The following is a 23,778-nucleotide window of genomic DNA, read 5'->3' on the forward strand; positions in this document are numbered from 1 at the left end:
TAATTCGATTGTAATTAATGTATAAAAAGGTTAGTTTAGCTACATAATAATAATAAATAATAATAATAATGACCGATAAAAGCCGTATGCTCAAAATATTTTTACCTATTACCCATAATATATAATATATTTAGTAAAAATTTTCGTGTGCCCACAAAATCTTTTCGCGTGCCATGGATTTGCCATCCCTGCTATATATACTATACTACAGAAACACAAACATTATTAAAATTTATGATTCGTAGTTTTTTTTTGGTATACTTGTAATTTTGTATGATCAAAGTTTATCAGTTGTCTGTTTATTACTCAAATAGTACAATAGTTATAACCAGGGCTAGGATGTTTGTAACCTTGTAACAGTTATAAGATCTCAAAAATAATGCCTGCAAATATGGCCAAAAAATCTAAGCATAACAATGTCCAAACAATCATAATATGATATATGACATTTTAAAATAAGTCAAAGAACATTGTATTACCTTTAATATTTTATTACTTGTTTTACCCTTTTGGAAATTTCATTATTCATTCAAATTTTAGTATAATAGTATTTTTGATTTTTTATAGATTATTAATAACACGTTAACACGTTTCATATTCATATAATCATACGAGTTGTGACCGCCGGTTGTCGTTTGTGCATCACTATTGTTATTTTTGACCTTTTTTGTAAGACAGTTGCGCATCGTTCGATTTTTGGGTTATACATCGTTTATGCATCGATCGTTTAAAAGGTCTTACATTATTTGCGCATCAATATTATTTAACAATAGAACTGAAAAAAAGGTGTATACCCAAAAGCGTTTAGCTTTTTTTAAACTATATGTACCTATATATTTGTATTATAATTATATAACTATGACTGTAATATTCCTAATTGAACTGAACAACATTTTTACTCAAACTACGTATATGTTATATGTATTATGTATATTTTTTACTATAACTATGGCCATATAATATACCTAATTCAACTGAATATTAAATTTTTAACTACAAAATAATTTGCAAATTGTTGAGCTTTTTATAAATTTGGTCAACATTTGAACTTTAAATGCTTATTTAACAAAAACTTGTGCCTATGTATATTAAATTATTCAATATCTATATAATATTATATGTGTGTACAATTATTTTTATACCCTTCTATTGTTTAGAATTTTGATGCGCATATGATGTACGATAATATGGTGCAGGTAAACCAATGATGCGCAAATGATATACGGCCGTTGTGACACCGCAAATTAGTATCGGTATATTATACTTATTGACACCGCCGACGACCGTATATCTGTATATAAATATAAGCATAATGTATTAATGTATAACATACTTATATGCACACTTCAATAGCATAAACGAGCACCTGTACTCGGTACATTTAATAATAACAAAATAATATACATTTTTAAAAATGTTCTTTGAAATCTAAAATATTAAAGAAAAATTACCTACACCCATATGTTTATCTTGCTCTAAGGATCTTGAATTTTATCAGACTCCAACTCTTTCCCACGACCACCGTATTAATACCACTGTCGGTACAGCCCTGAAATCTTTGAGTTTCATTAAACACAACACTAATCTGTTCTCATCCACTCCATGACGTTTCCTCCTTCATTTAAAAAATTATAACATCCTTACTTGACTCATGATCTCCATATAGAGCTCTGAGCTGGTACAAAACAGTATCCTATACTTACGCTGACTTCATTATTAATTCTTATAATTCCCCCACCATTATGTCTATTACTCTATTCCACTATTCTCTATTTCCAAGCACTATAAGTAAAAAACTACTGAGCTCATTTCATCAGTCTAATTCTTAGTCCCAGCCTACCCCAAAAGATAATACTCACTTTTTTGTGTCTCGTCCCATTCCATCTCATATGGTTACAATCATAGAATGCCCTGATAGCTCAATAGATTATCTGATTATTCTAGTTTTTTGGTCACCTGTAAGTTATAAGTAAGTATGGAGCGATTGTAAGACTTTTGTAGCTCTCACTATATTCGGCGCAGCATCTGTGAGTCGTGACCAATAATAAAACATTTTCGCGGTATATATTTTATCGGGTCAATGAAGTAAAATAGAACATCCAAACAATGCTTAAAGTTAAATATTATGTTTTGGTGATTGGCTTTTTCAGAAATGTCGGTTGTTAGAAGAAATATTTGTCCTAGTTACCATATTTATGATTTATCTATCTAATGTCGCGACTCGCGATTATGACGTTAGCAATATAATATCAAACCCCCGCGTCAGTCGTTTTGTCAATGGTTATCCGAATATGGTATATTCTTTACATAGTCACGGATTTTTTGAAATGTTTTATTATAAAATATGTCAGGAGCATAATTTTTTCTTTACGTGGATTCATTTGAAATATCATGTTTTCAGTATTTGGAAAGAACGTCGTTCATGAACGCACGTTCACGCGTTCACGTTCATTTTTAGTGAACGATACGTGAACGTCACTCGTTTTATTAAAATAGAACGTGAACGTGAACGACGTTTATATTTTTAACGAACTTGATCGATTTTTAAGACGTTCAATTTATTTACCCTTTAATAAATATATTTATAAAATATATTAATTAATTATATTATATATATATAAGTCTAAATAGTATTTTTATTTTTGGCTTGAGTTGTATATAATATTTATTGGCTTTTATATTAAAGGCTCGATCAAACAGAAAGCGGGCTGCCCGCGCGGACACTGTAAAATAATACAAAGACCGCTTGCCCGCTGCGGTCCGCGTACCCATAAACCATGGCGGACGAAAAGTCCGGGTACAAAAAGTCCGGATTCATTTTTTGATTGCCGGACAAAAAGTCACCCTCTGCTTGACTGAGCCTTTACAGCAGGTAAATGATTCATAAAAAAATGTATAAAAAATAAATGAACGACCCAATGAACGCGTTCATTTTTTGAAAGAACGTGAACGTGAACGCGTTCATTTGAAAAAAACACGAACGTGAACGTGAACGAGTTCCTTTTTTAAAGACTGAACGTGAACGAGTTCATTTTTTTAGTGAACGTTCCGAACACTGCATGTTTTACCTACATATTTTGTTAATTTTTTTTAACGGGATATTTCCATTTCTAATTGAAAAGGTAATTTTTTGTAATATTTGAAACCAGTTGCTGTTTGTTAATTGATGAGACGATAAAGTCGATTTATCTTCGGAATCGGTGATATATTTATTTGTTTTGATAGGTATGCTAAAGCATAAAAACGTCGTTAACCATTTACTGAATTATTATTTATTACACAATGTAGGTACAGTATAAAACAGTTATATCGACAAGCAGTCGATTGTATTAGCAAACAATTTATAATTCAGCAATAAAATTACGTAGTTTCGACTGTTTCATATTTTTCGAGTTATTGAAATGTGCAAAATTATATTGGTAATTTGAATTATTTAAGAAATTAAATAAATTTCTATGTTACTTCACATTAATTTAGATGTTATAAACTATAATATGATAAATGCATAAAGAATAAACCATAAACATCCGCTCTCTAGTTATAAGTTAAAAGACAAAGTTATAAAACTACTTAATTATTTAAACATTATACCTTTATTTTCTTGTTACAATTCTATACTTACCTATAACCTATAGGTATATTATAAATTGTCATAAATCCTGATATTATGTCCTCATCAATAAATTTCTGTATGCCTCGATGCCCATATGACGTTAAGTAAATAAATACGCCTTGTTTGTATAATATATTAGTTGTTACTAATCACTAATCAATAATCAGTAATCACTAATAATTTCGATATGGAACGAATATTTTTTAATGGGAATGTATTAAGTATTAACTATTATTGAAAATAGTAGGTTAGTAGTAGATAGTGATTAATACAGCTATACATAACTAATATAAGTATTTACCTATTTAATTATACTAAACAATATGTTTGTGAGCCACTGTGTGTCGATTGCCGAGGGCGGTTTAGCATGATGCGTTTGAGTGAATGGCTTTAAAATATAGTGTACAATGTGTAATGTTTGGCAATCTTTTTTAATAATATGCTTTGAAGTGTTACGGCAATATTATTTTAATGTGCTGTAATGCTAGTCGTTGGATTTTTCTCATATATTTTAATTCTGTATAGATAATTTAGTTCAAAGTACCTAGATAAAGTGATTTTGTTTTTTAAAGTATTTAAAAATATGTATTAATATTTAATGTTCAAGAGGGTTGATCACTGATATCCCATAATAGTTCATTTCTGTTAATTTCTGGTTAATATATAGACATTAATATTTATAAAAAATAAATGCTAGTTATGTATAAATGACAAAATCAGTAATCTTTTGCGCAAAATTTATATTTTCCAGTAATATTTGGAAAGTTTTGACTAACATTTGACTACAGAATACAGATTTGCATATCATTAATATAATATATAGTTATATTTTTTGTGGCTGAATTAAACTGATCATTATGCAACAACATTAAATGAACAGCTATCCGATTTATACAATATAATTTTTTGTTTTTATGTAAATATTTATTTTTTTTATAACAATTTTTAGTATTAAATATAGATATTTAATGTGATTGTTTCTACTGATTACCTACGTGGTTATAAAATATATCTACTTATATTCTTTCAAAACAAATTGCAAATATTTAGCGGGTATAGGTTATATTATAATATTATGACATGAATACATGATGCCTACTTAATACATTATATTTTGTCGTTATATTGATATATTATCTGCTGGTCAGCTGCTGTGCAGCTGTATAGGTATATACTTAGTTCAAAACTAGGCATGTAGTGTATTTTATTATCATAATATTTTACGTGAAGTTAATAATTCGTATTTCATTTGATTAGGTAAGTAATAGTTATATAATAATTGCACCTACTCCTATTATTATCTATTAATGTTTAGTCATATTTTAATGTTTATTATAATTTATCATTATATCAAAAGTCAAAAACCGCGTGTACCGTATGCACGCATATATAATAATTTCTGTTGAATGTTGATAATAATAATTAATAAATAATAATATAGGTACCTACCACAGACTATCTATCTTAGTCCATTATAGATATATACGTCAGACACTCAGACGTAGTAGTTTTGTTTCATCAAATTCAAACACAATAAGCATAAATAATAAGGATAATTAATAAATTATATAATAATATAGATTACGGAATGTACGGATTAATCTATTTATTTATTTAGCTGGCCATAAATTTTAACTTAGGTATTCTACAAATAATATTTAAGACATTATCTTATATAAAATTGTTCAGATATTTGTTCAAGTATTTTTAGAACAAAGTAGGTATACCTACCACTGGGCACATAATTACAAAGTCGTATATAAACATTTAATGAGCATAGAAGAAATTTGAATAGGTAATTGATAAAAAAATATAAATAGGGTTGCCAAGGTATAAAACAGATATCCACCCAGACAGCATTTTGTAATGATAATATTATAATAGTATTATAATAATATTATACTAATATATTATTCGTTATTATAATGTTATACTAATATTATTAAACAAAAAATTTGTTATCTGGGGCATATCCTCATCTTCTGTATGAGAGTATCCAAGTATGCTACACAAAACACAAAAATATAAAAAAAAATGTCTGATGTCTCACACTTTAATGCTTCGTCAAGTCAAGTCCTCCGAAGTCCGAGTAAGCTTAACTTATATAAATAGTATTAAATATAATAATGACAAAATATTCAAAAGTGACGATACCACTTTCCAGATCTCCCGGTACTTCATCGTGAAGTAGATGCACCTCTTAGGTAGCACGCCATGCATAATATTAGGTTTAAAATTTAAATATAATTATATTTAATATTAAGTTAGTACAGGACATATTAGACACATTACACATTTACACATATTGTAAAAATATTGGTTCTTCATTAGTACTTGCGGTAATAGTGAACCAGCTCCTATAAAAGTACATAATTATAAAAGTAGGATTATTAGTAGTTCCGTTTTTTATCTTGAACGGAGAACAACTTTAGAATGCTGTAGACTGATGAGTACCACCGAATACCGATGAAACTTTTTAATGGTTCTTGGGGCTCAGCAATTACATCCACTTTAACTTTTCCTTCAGCGCAGCAATGGCTGAGAGCTTCAAGAGGCCATTTTACTCATACTCCCAATAGAAACACACGAGCATCGTTTGCACAACCAATTGAACTTTAAAGCGTCGTTAAATGTGGACATTTCCTTACGCCGCCAAGGATAGTGTGGTAAATTAATAATTTCTTGTTGCGCAATATTATTTTGACAGAGAGCAATTTTTCTGGTAACTATAATGTAGAATGTGCACATGTTTGACATTCTTGTTGACGAAATTCGTTCGCCAACATTACGGATTTCCCTACTGGCACTCGTTTCATTTTTTATGATATATGACAACGAAATATTTTGGCCTCTCGTGTACCTATATAGCGGCCAATACTGGATTTTCTTTTTGGCATTTTATAACATTGAAATAATAGGCAGATCAACAGTTATAAAAATAACATTTGGAAATAAATGTACGTTAAAATAGAAAACTGGCATGTATAATACTACAAAGTACTTGATACAACTTTCAATTAGGTTAATATGATAAATTAACGTAGAAACTTATTGACTTAAAATCACAAAAAAAAAATATAAAAAATGCATTTACAGCTTTTGAGCTTTATTTATTAGGTAACAAAAATATAGATAAGCAGTTCACAACTCGTTATACCACATATTTTTTTTATATATTTTTGGGGTTGTCTAGGATGTTGCTTATGAGACGAAAGTTGAGTAATAAATGGATTGGAATTGAAATGGTGAGCTAGTCGGTTATAGAAGTGTTTGTAGTGAAGTTGAGCTAGCAGTTCATTTATCATGTTTACCGCTGAATGTCAGTGAGTATTTTTAAATTGGAGCGGAGCCTTTTGAGGGAATCATTGGAGACGTAACGACTAGAACGGAGCTTTTGAGTTGATGTCACATGCGAAGAACTTTAGACTAAAATATATAAATACTGATAGTATTGGAGATTTTAGCTGCAACCCATGTCCAAATGGGTTTTACCAGTAATTTGTATAATAATCGTTCAGTAGGTACCTAAGTAATTTTAAATGTTTAAAGTACCTAAGCACAGCAATAGGACGAAGAGGTGGAGTTCATTAATGAGTGAAAGTACTTGGATTTGTATGTGAGGTAACCAAGTAAGTTGACGGTCTATTATTTAGATGCAATTATGCCATGGTATCTTACGAAGCAGGCATCATAATATAAGGATTGGTTTTTGAGATATGAGAGTTGTAATTAAAAAACGAATGACTGTAGATACTTGACATTTTCACTGAATGTTTATATTATCATTTTCTGTATACGATAAAATTTTGAAAATAATTTGACTCTTTTTGAGCTGTTTACGGACATCGCAGTTTTCAAATTTTTTAGTTTTTTTTTCTATAAACATCAATTAAGTTTTATCTGTTGGGCCAAAAAGTGTAAAAATTTAATACAATGCTCCTGATATATTGTTACAATAGCAGTTGAATAATATTAAAAATACATAGGCGCGATTTTTTTTTATAAGTATTTAAAGATCGAATTTTGACAAAATTTATCAAATTTAAAATTGAATAATTATTTCGTAGTTAAAAATCTATAAATTGTTCAACTTTTATATCTAAGGATTAAAAATTTAAAACAAGATTCCACGTAAGTAGTTAATTCTGTTACCAAAAAATCTAAAAAATACATAATCACAGTTTATTTTTATAGTCATCTTAAGCTCAAATTTGGACGAAATAACATATTAAAAAACCTGAAATAACTATTTTAGTTGTTTTGTTGTGATTGTATAATATTATTCGTGGGTACTTGAAACTTATAAAGTATACTATTATTTATCTATGATAGTATCACGGTTTGTTGTTGATGTATAACGCGTTATAAGTACCTAATGGATATTGTGATATTATAGATACCTATTATTGGTTTTTTTATTTTTAATACCATGATTTATGATTTACCACATATTTTTGATTAGCTTGTGTACCTATACTGCAGTGGCGCAAATAGGTGGGAGGTTTAGTCCCCTCAAAATCACTTAAAAGTCAAAACCCCCTCAAAAAATAATAATATAATATACATTATAATTAAAAAAAAAAAACATTTGGGGTTTGAGCTCTCACCCTAAACATTTTTCCTATTTGCGCCACTGACCTACTGTATAGCTGTGTTCTTCGAGACCCTATTGTAATATCTTTACTTATATACCTTACGACCTACCTAGCAAGTAATTAAAAATCTTAAAATAATATTAAAAGTTAGCATATATGTTACAAGTTTGTAGCAAATCATATTCATCTCATAAAAAAATTAAAATCAAAAACAGTGATAACAAAAACACAAACTAATAAGTGACAACTGAGTGACTGACAATCATAGACAATTAATGCCAATAGTAGATTGTAAATACTAAGGTAGTAAGGTGCCTTAAAAGTTAAAGGTACCTGGTACAATGTACAATGTACATGACTATTGACTGTATAGTGTATACTATAGATTATAGTGTATAATGTAGCCAACAATTTATTAATATACACCTAACTATACGATTTACATACAATTTATTATAAAATAATTAACATATAATTTAGTATTAATACGTATAGACTGTAGGTACTAAGTAAGTACGTTGTACGTAGATTAGTATTGATAAAATCAATATTATATATAGTTTGACCTTGGAAAATTTTGAAATAAGTAATAATATTATTACAATTTACAATTCATTTTGACCGCTTCACCTGCTGCAGTAGTGCAGTCTGCACAGCCTTCTCCGCTTGCCCAATGCCCAACGGCCAACACTAGAGTAGGTACCTACTGAACAGTATTACACTATTACAGTTGACACTCGTGAGACTCAATAATGGTTGCGTTTCAGCGTCTCATTCCGTGTACACTGTACTGGTCTGTACACACGAATACACGAGATGGCCAATGAGTAATTCAGTAGGTAATAGTAATAATTATTCAGTAGACAGTCTGTATTCCGTATAGACTATTGACACAAACACAACGCGCGTTGCGATCGCTCCTCCTTTGTGCGCGGTGCGCGTCAAGTGCAAATCAGCTGTTCGGTGAAATCGAAATCATCGGCGTTCAGCGCCTTCAAATCAAAACACTATTACAGCAACAACAGCTAAACAACAGACTGTAATCAGCGTGACGCGTGAGCGTAATAAACTATAAAGACATCGTCCGATCGTTGCTTTATATTATTTTTAACTCTCGTGCCTATGCATATTATTATTGACATTTAATAAGTATTCGTAGTTCTCTATTGCCTGTGCACAGCTTGTCAGTTAGTCGCGACTCGTGGATACGTGGATTACAATATCGATCAATAAATTGTTAAGTGTGTACCATTGTTCAGTTGATCGCATAGCTATGCATATAGTTCTGGATAAATCATTCTGTGCTTAATATAACTTTGTGTTTTTTTATGATTTTAGTGATTGCCGTTTACAAAGTTTGCCAGGAAAAAGGATGAATTATTTAGGGAAATTCATCAGTAATTTTCGGCATGTGTACAATGAGATCAATCCGGCCACCTTAACCGGAGCCATCGATATTGTCGTTGTGGAACAGCCGGACGGCACATTTACGTGTTCGCCGTTTCATGTACGCTTTGGTAAGATCGGTGTGCTACGGAGCAGAGAGAAAATAGTAAGTGAAACTTCCTTAATCAGTATAAATGGGTATACAAATATACTACCTATATAAATTATTTAACAATTAAAAAGGGTGGTACCTAAGTTCTTTATTTTTTGAAATAGCTCCCAATTATAGGAAAGTTGCACAAATAATAGGTAGGTATTAGGTAAAGTTTAAAATACTGGAATTTTTATCAAATGTTAGTAATCAAAAAATTTTAAGAACCTACGTACAGTGTTATTATGTATGTATTCTTTTTTCTGTATACTACTAGTTCCTACATTATTTTTATAAAATATTAAGATATGTTTTTAACTTGATCATAACTTAGACACGAAATCTACCTAATTTAAAGTTTTTTTTTGTTTAACATTTTATGATCAATTAGTTATTAAATTAAAACTTAAAAATGATCCTCAAAAAATCAATTTGAAAATAAATTAAATAGGTATGATAAATGATGTCGCAAAATAGTTTTATAATGTCATTGAGGCTATATTTTGTATACTGTGTTATTTCCCTCAATGATTTATATTTTATACCTATGGTGTATAGCATATAATAATATTTTTGTTTTTATTTTTTTATGTTTTGTGTCCTTTTAAAAGAAAAATTTTCAAAACTAGGTAATTGGTTTTAGAAATTAACACCTAAGGTATTTTAAATAAATTTGACAAATACCACAGTTCTACAAGTTAAATTCACCTATCTGATTGAGTTTACGTACTTGTCACTACCTATTTGTAATTCAATATTTTATAGGTTATCCAGTATTCTATAGATTTCTAGGTATAAGTCTACTTTACCGGACAACCTTATTTTTTGAAATTTTTTTTTTTTCGAAAAGGATTGTTTTGACCTGACGAGTTAAGAACGATGGTGCAATAGAAAAATTGGCGCAAATCATTATTTTGGAAGTTATAGCCTTCCAAAGTTTGCGATTTTACGTTTATACGCATGCGCGCAACACTACTATAATGCTGCGCAGAGGACAGGCGAAGGGAGCCACTATATACTTATTTTACTTTAACTGACTATCGAGTCCGACGACCTCTATCCAACGAGTGGTCCGGGGATCTCGAGATCCCCGGATCTCGACGGTAGGTTATCGACGGTAGGATCTGACGGTAGGCTAAGAGATCCACTATATACTTATGTGGGGCTTATACAATTTTAAATAATAGTAGTTGCGTGCATGCGTATAAACGTAAAATTGCAAACTTTAAAATGTTATAACTTCCAATTTTTTTTTGCACCATCGTTCTTAACTCGTCAAAACATCCCTTTTCAAAATATAAGGTCGCCCGGTAAAGTAGTCTTGTTCCGATTTCTATTTTATTTTATTGCATACTCTTCCTTGTCATGTTTTACTTATTATGAATTTAGTTTCCGAGATTAGAAATTAACTGGTATTGATATCATCATATACCCTAAGTCCCTAACTTATACAATTACTTTGAATTATATTGCTTTTATTTTTCAGTAATTGTTATCTAATTTATCTGTTCAATAATCCGCCAAAAATTGAATGGAAAAATAAATCATTTATGCTTTTTTTACAATTATTTATTAAATAAATAAATGTTGTTTTTTATGCATTCTTTACACAATTTCACCATAGAAGCATAATATAGTGAAACCTCTGAATACCGGACACTCTCAGTTACCAACATTTTTTGCACTAATTAGAGCGTTTGTAGAAATTTTGTAATCTGTTCGAAAAAACCGTCCACTATTTGGAGGTGTCCGTTAAGGAAAGTTTCACTGTGATGCCTTTACCCTGTTAGTTGCTTTTATTTTTTTATATTCTGTTTGGTAAGAAGCACACCATGTTGAAAACCATTGTTTAGTATAGCATGTGTTTCTGCTGTTATCTCAAATTATTTGACGATGGTTCAAAATGTTACTGTTATTACTTATTTACTTTTATTATGTTCTTTTTTAAATTATAAATGATATATTTTAATGTATGATTTTTATCTCTTATTGTTAACCTTTTTGTAAGATTAAATGTATATTTTCCATTATTAAAAGAAAAACATATTGATAATTAATAATTATAGATATTGTGGATAGATTATGATTTATTTATGTATTTATAGCTTTCAATGGCTGACCTTTAAAAAAAATCATGACCCTCGTTAGTTTTTATATTACTGATAATATTGTAGTCTTTGTTACTTAAAGTGTGTAATTCAAGTTAATACCACGGCTAATACCTACTTATTTATCTCTTGAAAATATATTAATTTAATTATAAAATAATATCAGTATATTAATTATTTAAAAAGCGGTTAAGTGGGTGTCGCTCTGCTGTACGGTAGGTTACAAGTGAGTCCACTGTAATGGATGGTGTTAAATTTGAATTCAATGATGCAAAATGTATAAAGATGCCTATTATATTATTAGGTCAGCTTATTATATTACTAATTACCTATATTAAATGATATTATTGTGATTAAAGTAACTTATTTTACTATTGTACATTAGTATAAGTGTAGAACAGTAGGTTAAATTTACTTTTGCCAAAAAAATTACATTTCAAAATTTCATTTGTGTGTAAAGTATAATAATATATTATTTACTCTAAGGTTTCAAATACCCACAAAAAATATTTTTAAATTATAACAAAATAACTAAATTTGTTATTCTTGGTTTTAATATGTAATTTAGCCCAAATTTGTACTTAGTGTTTGTAAAAAAAATTGTGTTTTTTTTATTTTTTAGATTTTTTGGTTATAGTATGTGAACTATTTATATGAATCCCTGTTTTAAATTTTCAATTCTTAGCTATAAAACATTTTGTAATTTTTTAACTACCATAAATTTGAAAATTTCCGAGATTTTGATGAATTTGAACTTTAAATACTTATTAAAAAATTATGCCTATGAATCTTTAATATTTATCAACTACTATTATAACAATTTAAAACAAATCTTATATTACACCTTTTTTACCCAACAAATAAAATTTCATTGACATTTATAAAATAAAAAACCAAAAAAAATTGAATGTTAAGGTAACTCAAAATATTTTGAAAATTGTGTTATGTATAGAAATTAATAAAATAAACATTTGATGAAAATTAAGTAATTACGGTTAATAGTTTTTGAATAACGATAATATAAGAATATCGTTGAGTGAGAATTTGTTAATTTATAGGTGAATATCCAATGTTCAACTTTAAACGCTCGTAAAAATGAATTTGACTTTCCCGTAAACTTTTTTTTTTGTTAAATTTAGTACGAAAACTTAAGGGGAATCTTGTATGGAAAAAATTTTATGTTGACCCTACCTACTATACAGTAGGTGGTTACTAGCTCACATTTTAAAAATATTTTCACCTCAATATTTATTTAACTATTTTTTAGGTTGAAATTGAAATTAATGGAGAACCTGTTCAACTTCATATGAAACTTGGAGAATCTGGTGAAGCATTTTTTGTTGAAGAAATATCAGAAGAAGATGATATTGAAACAATACCACCTCATTTAGCATGCTCACCAATACCTGACGATGAAGAGTAAGAACTATGTCCGATATATTAATAAAAATATTGATATCTTTTTGAATTTTATAATTTAAAAAACTGATTTGTTAATTTGATTTTATAGTCGAAAAACTATAGAATATGCTATTAACTTGGAACAAGTTGTTCCTAAGACATTTTGTGCGGAAACTGTAGATGGTGCAACTCAAGATTTTCAACCATTAAAATTTAGACCAATTGAAGACTCTCCACCTCGGCCACAAATGCGTAAACGTCGGCGTAAAAAATCTGTGATCAAAAGAAAAGTTAAGGATGAAACCAAGAAGCTTGGGAACACATTTGGATCTTGTGATCTTCCTGCTCCTACTTATTTAATAGATAATGATGACCGTTCCCAAGAACAATATTTGGATAATGATTTGCATTTCTTTAGTGATACAGATGCATCCCCAAGTTCAAAGTAAGAACGTTATTTCAGAAATATTCTAAGTTATTTCTTAATTGTAAAAATATTATTTTCAGTTGCGGTGAGGTGAAATATAGTTGTGCTGCTGTTCAGTCTGATACTGAATATGAACTTCAACAAAGAGCCAGAGATTCAGCTGTTGAAAGTCTTATTGGCATATCTGCTATTAATAAAAAAGATTTGAATAATGGCTCTAGTGATCATCAATTTTGGCGTTGGGGAGAATTACCTACACCACCTGCACGTCGCAATAGTTTGGATTCTAATGATTCAAAATTAAATTTGCAAGAAGCTTCCAAAAAACAAGAAGCTGCTAATCAGAGGTCAATGTTGGCGAATATGTTGGGTTTTATGAAAAAAACTAAACACATTCGTCATAACTCTTCAGAGAATGGAGGAATATATTTAGCTGATTTGTGTACAGATCAATTAGATCCTAAGGTATTAGAATTGTATTTGTATAACCAAACTCCACCAAGACAGGAAGAAGTTAAAGTCAGTGATGAAGTAGATGATGATGATGTAGAATCTGGAAGAGGTGCTTCATTATCCCATTCACCTACAAGCATGGATAGAGAAGGACCAAAGTCAATTGATAGTGATTTTGATGAAAAGTTCCACCAAAAGTAAGTGAATTATTTAAATTTTAGTAATATGGATTTTAACGGAACATAATTTTACAGTTCACCGTGTGAAGTATCAGTTTCCTTATGTGGAGAGTTAGATTCTCTAAATGGTAATGACATTATTGAAGAGAAATTTTCCAAACATCAGATTTCTTATGAAGAATTCACTTGTGATTTCAATAATCTTGTGAAGAATCCTAATTTAGTGGTGCGCATAAATAAAAAGTTTTATAGTTGCCAGACTGCTTTGCCTCATTTGATCTCAATAGCTGCATATCAGAAATTGTTACCTCAGGTGCCTATAGCTTTGTGATTGAACACATCATTATTTCAATGATAATTATAAATAATAATAATATATGAGAATGACCATTTATAGAATGAATACTCTGAAGCTAAAGTGCAAGCAGAAAACACTAAAGGTCTAAATCGAGGTTATACATCTTGGTTCAATTGGAGTCGTGCCAGTAAAGATACAAAATCAATTACTCCAATAGGTAAATACTTTACACATAATTAAATGTGTTTAATATTTTTAAAATTCAAGTTTCAAATTAAATTCAAGATTAATCTTGTGTTTATATTTCATTATAATTATACATACATACAGCCGTATGGCTTATATTACTCATAATATTTTTATAAGGGCATAAAACAGGTTTGGAAATCAGTTTGTAACTAGTTAGGTTTCATTTTCAACATTTTTAATTGTGGCTAAAACAAAAATGTTTGATATAAATTAGTTAAAAACAAAACCAAAACTGCAACCAACATTTAAAAAAAACCTTTGTAAGACTGAAATCATTAAAATTGATATTGGTTTTAACCAGTGTTTCACTAAAATTGTTAAACACTGGATTTTGGTCATTGAAGTGTAAAACCGGACCGGGTTTAAGGTCCAGTGTTTTTTTAATTAAAATTTAAAAATAATAATGTTCAATTTTTCACAAATATATTGTTTTTACATACATTTTACAGAAGGAAATATTAACATTTTAAAAAATGATTCCAATAATTTGTCAGAGCAACTAATCGATAGTAATGATATAAATGAATGTCTTAAATCTGAAATTGATGGTAAAATAGACAATGAATTGGAACCATCGAACAATATTAACTATATGTGAGTTTATATTTTAAAATGTTATGTTTTAATTTTAATTTTTATAAATATTTGTATATAGTCAAAGACAGCGGTGCTATAGTTCTACTGATTCTGAACTTGAGTTGGAAACAACTAAACTGTCATTAAAGTCAAAAGATAAAAATGATATATGTAGAAAAACTTTGAGATTAACTTCTGAACAAATTGTAAGTATTTATGAATAAGTATTAAAACTTATGATTAACTAACTATACTGACAAAGACAATACTATTACAATGCTATTACTTGCTAATTAGTAGATTTTATGTTCCAGGCAAAATTAAATTTAAGGGAAGGTTCTAACGAAATTGTTTTTAGTGTAACAACAGCTTATCAAGGTACCAGTCATTGCAAATGTTTCTTATTCAAATGGCGGTATGATGATAAAATTGTTATATCTGACATTGATGGAACCATTACTAAGTATGTGTTTGCATTTTATTTTATTTTCATCTATAAAGAAGTAACATAATTAATTAATTATATTAGATCTGATGTTTTGGGCCATATACTTCCAATAGTTGGTAAAGATTGGGCTCAAAGTGGTGTCGCAAAATTGTTTACTAAGATAAAAGATAATGGCTATAAATTATTATACTTGTCAGCCAGAGCTATTGGCCAATCGAGAGTTACTAGGGATTATTTAAAAAGTATCAAACAGGAAGATTTATCATTACCAGAAGGACCTGTTCTATTAAATCCAACTAGCTTACTGAATGCATTTCACCGTGAAGTTATAGAAAAAAAACCAGAAGAATTCAAAATCTCTTGTCTTAAAGATATTCAAGCTTTATTTCCAACTGAAAATAAACCGTTTTATGCTGGTTATGGAAATAAAATTAATGTTTGTCTTACCTAATTTTCATTAAAAATATAAAATATTAATTGCCATATTTATTTAGGATGTTTGGTCTTATCAAGCTATCGGTATACCTATATCCAGAATATTCACTATAAATCACAGGGGAGAATTAAAACACGAATTAACTCAGACGTTCCAATCTTCGTAAGTATAATTTTACCGTTTTATTTTTAGCTTTAAATTCTTGTTTCCGTTTTTCTATTTATGTGTCTACAATTCTTGTTCAGTTATACTGGGCAGAGTTGTATTGTTAATGATCTTTTTCCGGTTTTGGCGTGCGGCGATGGCGTTACAAGCCGTATTGAAGACGATTGTAACGTCATCAGTAGCAGTAGGGATACCATTAGTACCACTTCTTTTGAATGTGAAACATTTGGTAAGGGTCCGTCATTATATTTGGGGTATGCATGAGATGCTAACTATTATGCTATCAGTTGTCATTTTACTAAAATTTTTTATGCTGCCAAATGAGTGTCTTAATTATATAGTATAGTAATCAAGAAAACTAAATTTAACTAAATTGTTCAGTCATCTTAGAGAAGGAATCCCCAAGTATGGATATTAATGAGTGTTTAAAATTTGATACTTTGGCCTTTAACAAGCTCTTCTCATTATGCTCCGCAAGTTCCGATAACATAGTTAATTTTTCTCGTCTCGGACGTTTGAATTTAACAAATCTAGACAGTTAAAACTGTTGCTACGCAACCAGTGCTCCGCAAGTTCCGATAACATAGATAATTTTTCTCGTCTCGGACGTTTGAATTTAACAAATCTAGACAGTTAAAACTGTTGCTACGCAACCAGTGCGACGTAAATAGTTTTATTTCATCTTTTTTGACAACCAAGCGGAAGTCCCCTTCTTCAGTAAATAATATATCCGTTGTCAAAGATCGCACACAAACAGAACGTCGCCACATTAAGGATGTTTATACTGATTACCATAATCGAGTCAAGTTCGGAGAACAGAATATCAAAGTCCATTACGTCAACGGCCTACCAAAAATCGTAACTACTGGTTCAAAAAACTAATTCCGAGGGCAAATGCCAATAGCAATCTAAAATGTATAAATAAATTAAACACTATTTCTAAAAATTTAAACAATAAATCCAATAAACGTTCTGATAAGACCCATACTAATTTTAATTTCACCGGTTACTATCAAAATGTTCTTGGTCTACGTACCAAAATTAATCTACTAAAATGTTCAATTCCATCTTTTTCACTTGATTTTTTAGTTTTCACTGAGACATGGCTCAATAATAGTTTTCTCGACAATGAATTAGGTTTTACTCGATATAACGTTTATCGTTGTGATAGAAATGAGTTAACTAGCTCACTTAGTCGTGGTGGGGGAGTACTTATCGCTATCAAAAATACCTTTAATTCTAATCTACTCAACATCGACACCTTGAATGTTGAACAGGTCTTTATAAAAGTTTTACTTAAGAATTTAATAATTATAATTTGTGCTGTGTACATTCCTCCTAATAGTGATGTACAATTATATCTAAACCACCTCACAGTTATTGAATCCTTAGAGTCCACTTATCCAAATAGTAAATTTATTATCTGCGGTTATTATAATATATCTTCTTTAACTTGGGTAAATGGTAAGACTGGCCTTAAGTGTTTCAACTTTATTTCATCTACAACAGGGACAGTCTCTTATAGAAGGTTTCTCACTTTTAAATTGTATCCAATTCAATAACATTGTTAATTCGTCTGGTAACATTTTAGACCTAATATTTACAAACATTCATGATACAGTAATCGATCGTTTTATCGATCCATTAGTCCCTATTGACCCATACCATCCCATACTCCAAATAAATTGCAAGTTACCTACATTCACACCCAATCATAACAATGTTATTAATATATTTTTATACAACTTAGGCGACTATAAAAATGGTAACTTATTTTTTAATTACTTCAATTGGTTCAATTCTTTCAAGAATCTCGATGTTGAAGCAGCTGCTAACCTCTTCCAAGACGCACTATTAATAGCCCTAACTAGTTTTGTTCCTAAAAAAGTAGTTAACAACAATAACAAATTTCCTTGCTGGTTTAATAAAGATCTTAAAACCCTAGCCTGGCGAAAAATTAAAGCTCATTCCATTTTCATGAAAAATAAAACCAAATCTAATTACGTAATTTTCTCTAAACTGAGAGCACAATACAAGTCTAAATCAAAATCCGTTTATTCGGAATTTATTCACCGTTCTGAAAATGAAATAAATCCAAAAAAATTTTGGAAATGGGTTTCTAATAATACTAGCACTTGTGATATAACCAATTCTGTTTTCCTTAACGACAAAACTGCAAATAATGGTAGGGATATTGCTGACCTAGTCTCTTCATACTTTTCTTCAGTATATAGGCCCCCGGTTATTCCACCATTAGACATATCTAGCTTAACCTCCTCTATTAAAAAATTTGACAATATCCTCCCCTCGCACAGCACTATCTCACTTGATTAAGTTTCAGACGGCTTACGTTCCTTATATAAATCGAATTCTCCCGGACATGATGATATTTCCGGTTACTTTCTGTCCAGCTTATCAGATTCTATGGCAACCCTGTCTTCTTGTTATTCAACAAATCACTCAAGAAAGGTGTATTCCCTTCCATATGGAAAATCAGCTCTATCACCCCGGTTTTTAAAAAATGCAATAAGTCAGATGTAAAAAATTATCGACCAGTCTCGCGTCTTGCACAACTTGGTAAATTGTTAGAGAAACTAGTTCTTATGCATATAATCGATCCAATCAACAACATTTTGGACAATAGCCAACACGGTTTTAGGCCCGGTAGATCAACCCTCACATGCAACTTAACTCTACAGCACTTCATACTAGAGTCTTTTAAAAATAACATCCAAGTTGATGTAATATATACGGACTTTGAGAAGGCCTTTGATCGTGTGGATCACAAATTAGTCTCCATTGCTTTAAATCAATTAGGTTTCGGTGATCCCCTATTGTCCTGACTTAATTCGTACTTGACAAATAGGTCTCAATTTACCTCAGTCTTTGGATTCTCATCTAGTTTATTACCTGTTCCATCAGGTACTCCCCAAGGTGGCCATTTATCTCCTATCCTATTCATTTTATTCATAAACAGTATATCATTAGTTTTAAACAAATGTCACTTCTTATTTTTTGCAGATGATCTAAAAATTTACTCTCGTATTTCTTCAATTAGTGACTGTTTAAATCTTCAAGAGGAATTAAATACCTTGTATAATGGGTGCCAGGATTGGGGAATGAGCTTAAACATTAATAAATGTTACTCGATGTGCTTCTATAGGTCTCGGGAACATATTAATTTTACTTATTATATAAACAATATTGAACTTAATTCAATCTCATCTATCAGAGACCTAGGTATAACCTTAACCCATAATTTAAATTTTCAGGAACATATTGAATGTAAAGTAAAAAATTGCTTCGTGTGTTAGGCTTTGTTAAGCGTCATTCGTCTAATTTTAAAAATTTGGATTCACTAAAGTTGCTTTATTGCGCTTTAGTTAGATCCATTCTAGAGTATGGATCTCCTATTTGGAGCCCCTATACTAATTCCAACATCGAGATTATTGAGGGAGTCCAAAAGCGATTTTTAAGGTTCGCAGCATATAAACTCAACATAACTATTAACCAGCATGATTATACATCAATAAAATCACTCCTTAACCTTCCCTCTCCAGCCTCCAGACGGGATTTAGCTGATATTTCTTTTTTATATAAACTAATAAATAACCATATTGATGCGCCTTACCTATTAGAACATATTTCATTCAATATCCCTGCATATAATAATCGAACTACTCATATTTTCTACTTACAATCACACAGCACAAATTATTTAAAAAACTCCCCTATTCTTAGAGCCATGACCCTGTGTAATAAAATTGCACCTAATATTGATTGTTTCTTTTCTCCGTTAGCCTCAATTCTTAAAACTTACAAATGTGTAATATTTTATTTGTATAATTGTTTTCGTTTTAGTTTACATTTCTGTCTTATTATTAATATGCATTTATGTTATTGTTCGATTTTCATATCAATTTATTGTAATAACTTATTTATTTACTTGTACTATTGGGCAATTTGCCCGTTTTATTCATTGAATAAACAAATATTATTATTATTATTATCTTTAAAATTACTAGCCTCAGTGTGAGAATATTATGGGACTTTGTAAAAATGTTCTACAATTCTCACAATTCAAATTTTAAATACGTCAACACCATTTGCCAGTGCTATAGATAGCAATTTAATGGGGGGAGGGTTGAATTATTTTATTTAAGTCAATAATAAAATATAGAATAGAACCTTCTTCCTTATATAAGTTTTTCGATTTCCGCTTATGATTAACACTCATATATTTTTTGGTTTCAAAATTTAAATATATAATTGTTGTATTTGTCTGGTTGTCTTATTACAATAATCAGCTTATTAAAATAATTAAATCTACTAAAAATAAGGTAAATTAAATAATTATCAAATAAAAATAATTTAAACTCATTACATCATAATTAACAAATCTATTTCTATAAAAAATGTATTTTCTTTTAATAGAGTAAAATTCACACTGTTTTCAAAATTGTTAACAGATCTAATTATTAATCTATTATACAAAAGGTGAATGATATTAAAATTATTTAGTAATAATTTTGATACATTTAATATAACACTTAAAATTTTTTTTCAGATATACTTATATGAGTACAATGGTGGATGAAATGTTCCCCGTGTTACCCATGCAAGAGTTGGACTACAACCAATTTATATACTGGCGTGATCCAGTTCCAGATTTTAATTAGAGGAAATATTTTACCATTCCTTGAAATTATAATATTTTAAACTATATATATTTAATATTTTACAGATAAGATTGCCTTAGTGACTTATTATTTTTTTTTTGTCAGATATAAGTTGAATTAATTTAATTTATGAATAAATATTATAATACTCATTATCATAAACTTTCAATGATAAATAAAAGAAACATGGGGGAAAAATAATGATATTTATTCATTCTTTGTGATATATTAAGACATATTATTTTAAGAGTAATCGAATAGCGATAATCATATTTTTAAATGTTATTTTTTTGTGATAATTATTAAATTTGCCATTTTTATTGGACTAGAATAAGTTTTAATTTTTTGTAGAATAACCTGGCATATTTCCACTACCATTTTGCATTTTGAAGTACTCTTCATTCAACTCTTGTAAATTCCTTTCAAGACTTGCAACCTCATCAAATCGGTAGGCTTCTTTGGCTTGTTTAATATAGTTTTTTATAATGTTCATCTGTTCCACCACGGGATTGTCAGAATTGACATTGGCATTTGTTACAGGACTCCAACCATCTTCAAGTCTTAATTTAATTTCCTGTTTACAAACAAATGATATGTAATTTTAACATTTAAAATAAAATTCTCATGAAGAAAATAAATAATGATTTGACCATGATGTATTTAAATTACATTTTTTTGTATATTGTGTCTAACTGATGGACTCATTTTAGGCTTATCTAAGTCTTGACCATTACGGAGACGTGCCTCGGCTGCTTCACTAAAAATGTATTTCATAATTATTTATTTCTACATTTCTTTTAAACATATTTATTGTTAATATATTTAATAGCATTTATGTAAAATAGTGAGTTAATAATTATGAACATAAACAATTTTAGTAGGATTATAAATTTGTTTCAATGTAATACAGTTGATGAAATATGTTTACCGTTTTCTTTGAGCGATTTCTTCAATTTCCTTCAGTGAAGGAAGAGCAGGTATTGCAAGTACAGTTGATTGAACACATTGTATCATGGCCAGTCTAATATTTTTTGTGGTAACCTTTGATGAATTTGTATCATTTTCCAATTTTAATATCCTATTACTGCTCAACAATTATATAAAGATAATTCAAATTAATAAACTTAAAGAAAAGTTATGAGTATGATTAAATTTAAAAGTGTTGACCTTAGAGCATCTATTGTCTCAGCAAGTTTTACTATATCACTTCTAATTTTGTTCGCTTCTGTCAAATACGAAGATTCTCCTTCTCTATAATGAAAACAATGATCATGAATTGTATTAATACATAAAATTGATAGTAAATAATTTACTTTAATAGGTTATATGTTTGGTTGAATTTAATTAACAGATCATTTTCAATTTTATTACGACATTCTATGATTTTATCATAATAATCACACACAAGAGGCTTTAGGTCGCGATATTTGATTTGCTCACGGTTTTCTAACACCTGTCCGCAATGAACGCATAAGCGAAAACTTGGTGAGCTCTGTGTTATAGAAGTCAATTGGTTTTTACCAGTTTCATTTATCGTTTCATCTATTGAAATAAAACATTTTTTAATTTGATGGGTCCATGGACTCTAAATTAATTTGTTTCAGTATAATTAATTTATCATTTTTTTTAAAGTACCAACATGCTTTAGACAATGGTAGAAAACAGCTGCATTCATGACATACAATAGAACCACACAATCTACAATGATGTTGTCGTCTTGTTATATTAAATGACTTAGTACAATCTGGACATCGTGTGACGTCTTTACCATCTAACCAATGTACTATAGTTTGTTCATGAGCTACATTATAAACAGACAACGGATAATTATTTTTTGATTTGATATTTTATAAAAATTACACTAAGGAAATATACTTTTCCGTTTATTAGGATCTTGAGGTAAGTTGCAAAGTAACTTTTCAAGTCGTACGACTGTTTTGTTTGTTTCCATTACAAAGTGTTCAACCCATTTATTACGACAGTGTTTAAAATACTGAAAGTGGGACTGGACTTCTCCTATTAATTAAACATAATGTGAATGATTACAATAAAATGTGCTAATGAGTATTGAGTAAATAAAACATACCTATTTCTTGAGGTTCCCACACATAATAGCGTTCTTCTTTTTTCCCAATATCATTCTTCAAAATTTTTTCTTTAGCTTTACCGAATAAATCTAAATAAAAAATGAATTACCACCATATGCATATGGATATTATTCCAGAGATATTGAGGTATAAATATGAATATTATCATACCTTTAAATGATTTTACTAGATCTTGATCTTCGCTATGAGCTTCTTGAAAATGTAAAAATAACTTAAGGTCTAAACCAAAGTCAACTTTGCATATAGGACATAAAAATCCTTCTAAAACTATATTTTCTTCGCCGACTTCAGTCATAATGAAGGAGTTCCATAAATACAAATATAAAAACTTTATATTTTTATATTGAACAAATTACATAAAATTTTATTTCTCAAATTATTATCAAGATAAATTATATGTATTATTTTGTGTTGTTATATTGATAACATAATGGGAGTAATTGATTGATAACCACATTATACAGAGTAGATAACCATGGTCATAATATTTAGACAGAATATGATGA

The 23,778-nt window shown here is 29.3% G+C and overlaps 2 protein-coding genes across 6 annotated transcripts in view; one reads left to right on the top strand and one right to left on the bottom strand.

The window, feature by feature from the left end:
* The window catches only part of LOC100162988 (phosphatidate phosphatase LPIN3), a 40,817-nt gene extending 19,322 nt beyond the window's left edge, over positions 1–21,495 (top strand). For 2 of the 5 annotated variants that reach the window (XM_008180499.3, XM_016800964.1), the window contains exons 3-15: positions 9,547–9,760; positions 13,121–13,272; positions 13,364–13,699; positions 13,762–14,331; positions 14,389–14,626; positions 14,711–14,828; positions 15,310–15,454; positions 15,516–15,642; positions 15,751–15,899; positions 15,966–16,320; positions 16,379–16,482; positions 16,566–16,714; positions 21,053–21,495. In XM_008180499.3, the coding sequence (XP_008178721.1) occupies positions 9,581–9,760; positions 13,121–13,272; positions 13,364–13,699; positions 13,762–14,331; positions 14,389–14,626; positions 14,711–14,828; positions 15,310–15,454; positions 15,516–15,642; positions 15,751–15,899; positions 15,966–16,320; positions 16,379–16,482; positions 16,566–16,714; positions 21,053–21,066 (2,637 nt within the window). In that variant the 5' untranslated portion in view covers positions 9,547–9,580 and the 3' untranslated portion in view covers positions 21,067–21,495. Of the gene's footprint in view, positions 1–2,851; positions 2,873–9,086; positions 9,450–9,546; positions 9,761–13,120; positions 13,273–13,363; positions 13,700–13,761; positions 14,332–14,388; positions 14,627–14,710; positions 14,829–15,309; positions 15,455–15,515; positions 15,643–15,750; positions 15,900–15,965; positions 16,321–16,378; positions 16,483–16,565; positions 16,715–21,052 lie in introns of those variants that run through there. The other 3 variants (XM_029487750.1, XM_003241556.4, XM_008180500.3) reach the window with 3 other exon arrangements.
* On the bottom strand, positions 21,079–23,665 carry LOC100160964 (rabenosyn-5). Its single transcript, XM_001950987.5, has 9 exons — positions 23,423–23,665; positions 23,251–23,340; positions 23,040–23,180; positions 22,804–22,965; positions 22,478–22,706; positions 22,332–22,415; positions 22,093–22,248; positions 21,834–21,921; positions 21,079–21,738 (listed from the first exon to the last, which is right to left on the bottom strand). Exons 1-9 carry the CDS (start codon positions 23,565–23,567, stop codon positions 21,502–21,504), a joined length of 1,332 nt encoding a protein of 443 aa, XP_001951022.1. The 5' UTR covers positions 23,568–23,665; the 3' UTR covers positions 21,079–21,501.
* Positions 23,666–23,778: the final 113 nt, after the last annotated feature.

Source organism: Acyrthosiphon pisum, chromosome A1 (assembly GCF_005508785.2).
Source record: "Acyrthosiphon pisum isolate AL4f chromosome A1, pea_aphid_22Mar2018_4r6ur, whole genome shotgun sequence".
Taxonomy (NCBI): Eukaryota; Metazoa; Arthropoda; class Insecta; order Hemiptera; family Aphididae; genus Acyrthosiphon; species Acyrthosiphon pisum.

Bases quoted from the DNA above. Each gene is read 5' to 3' on its own strand.
- LOC100160964 (XM_001950987.5), bottom strand. From the start codon at position 23,567: ATGACTGAAGTCGGCGAAGAAAATATAGTTTTAGAAGGATTTTTATGT. The intron at 23,181-23,250 runs GTATGTTTTATT...TTTAATTAATAG, and splicing joins GTGGGAACCTCAAGAAATAG to GAGAAGTCCAGTCCCACTTT. The intron at 22,249-22,331 runs GTCAACACTTTT...ATTGTTGAGCAG, and splicing joins GAGACAATAGATGCTCTAAG to TAATAGGATATTAAAATTGG.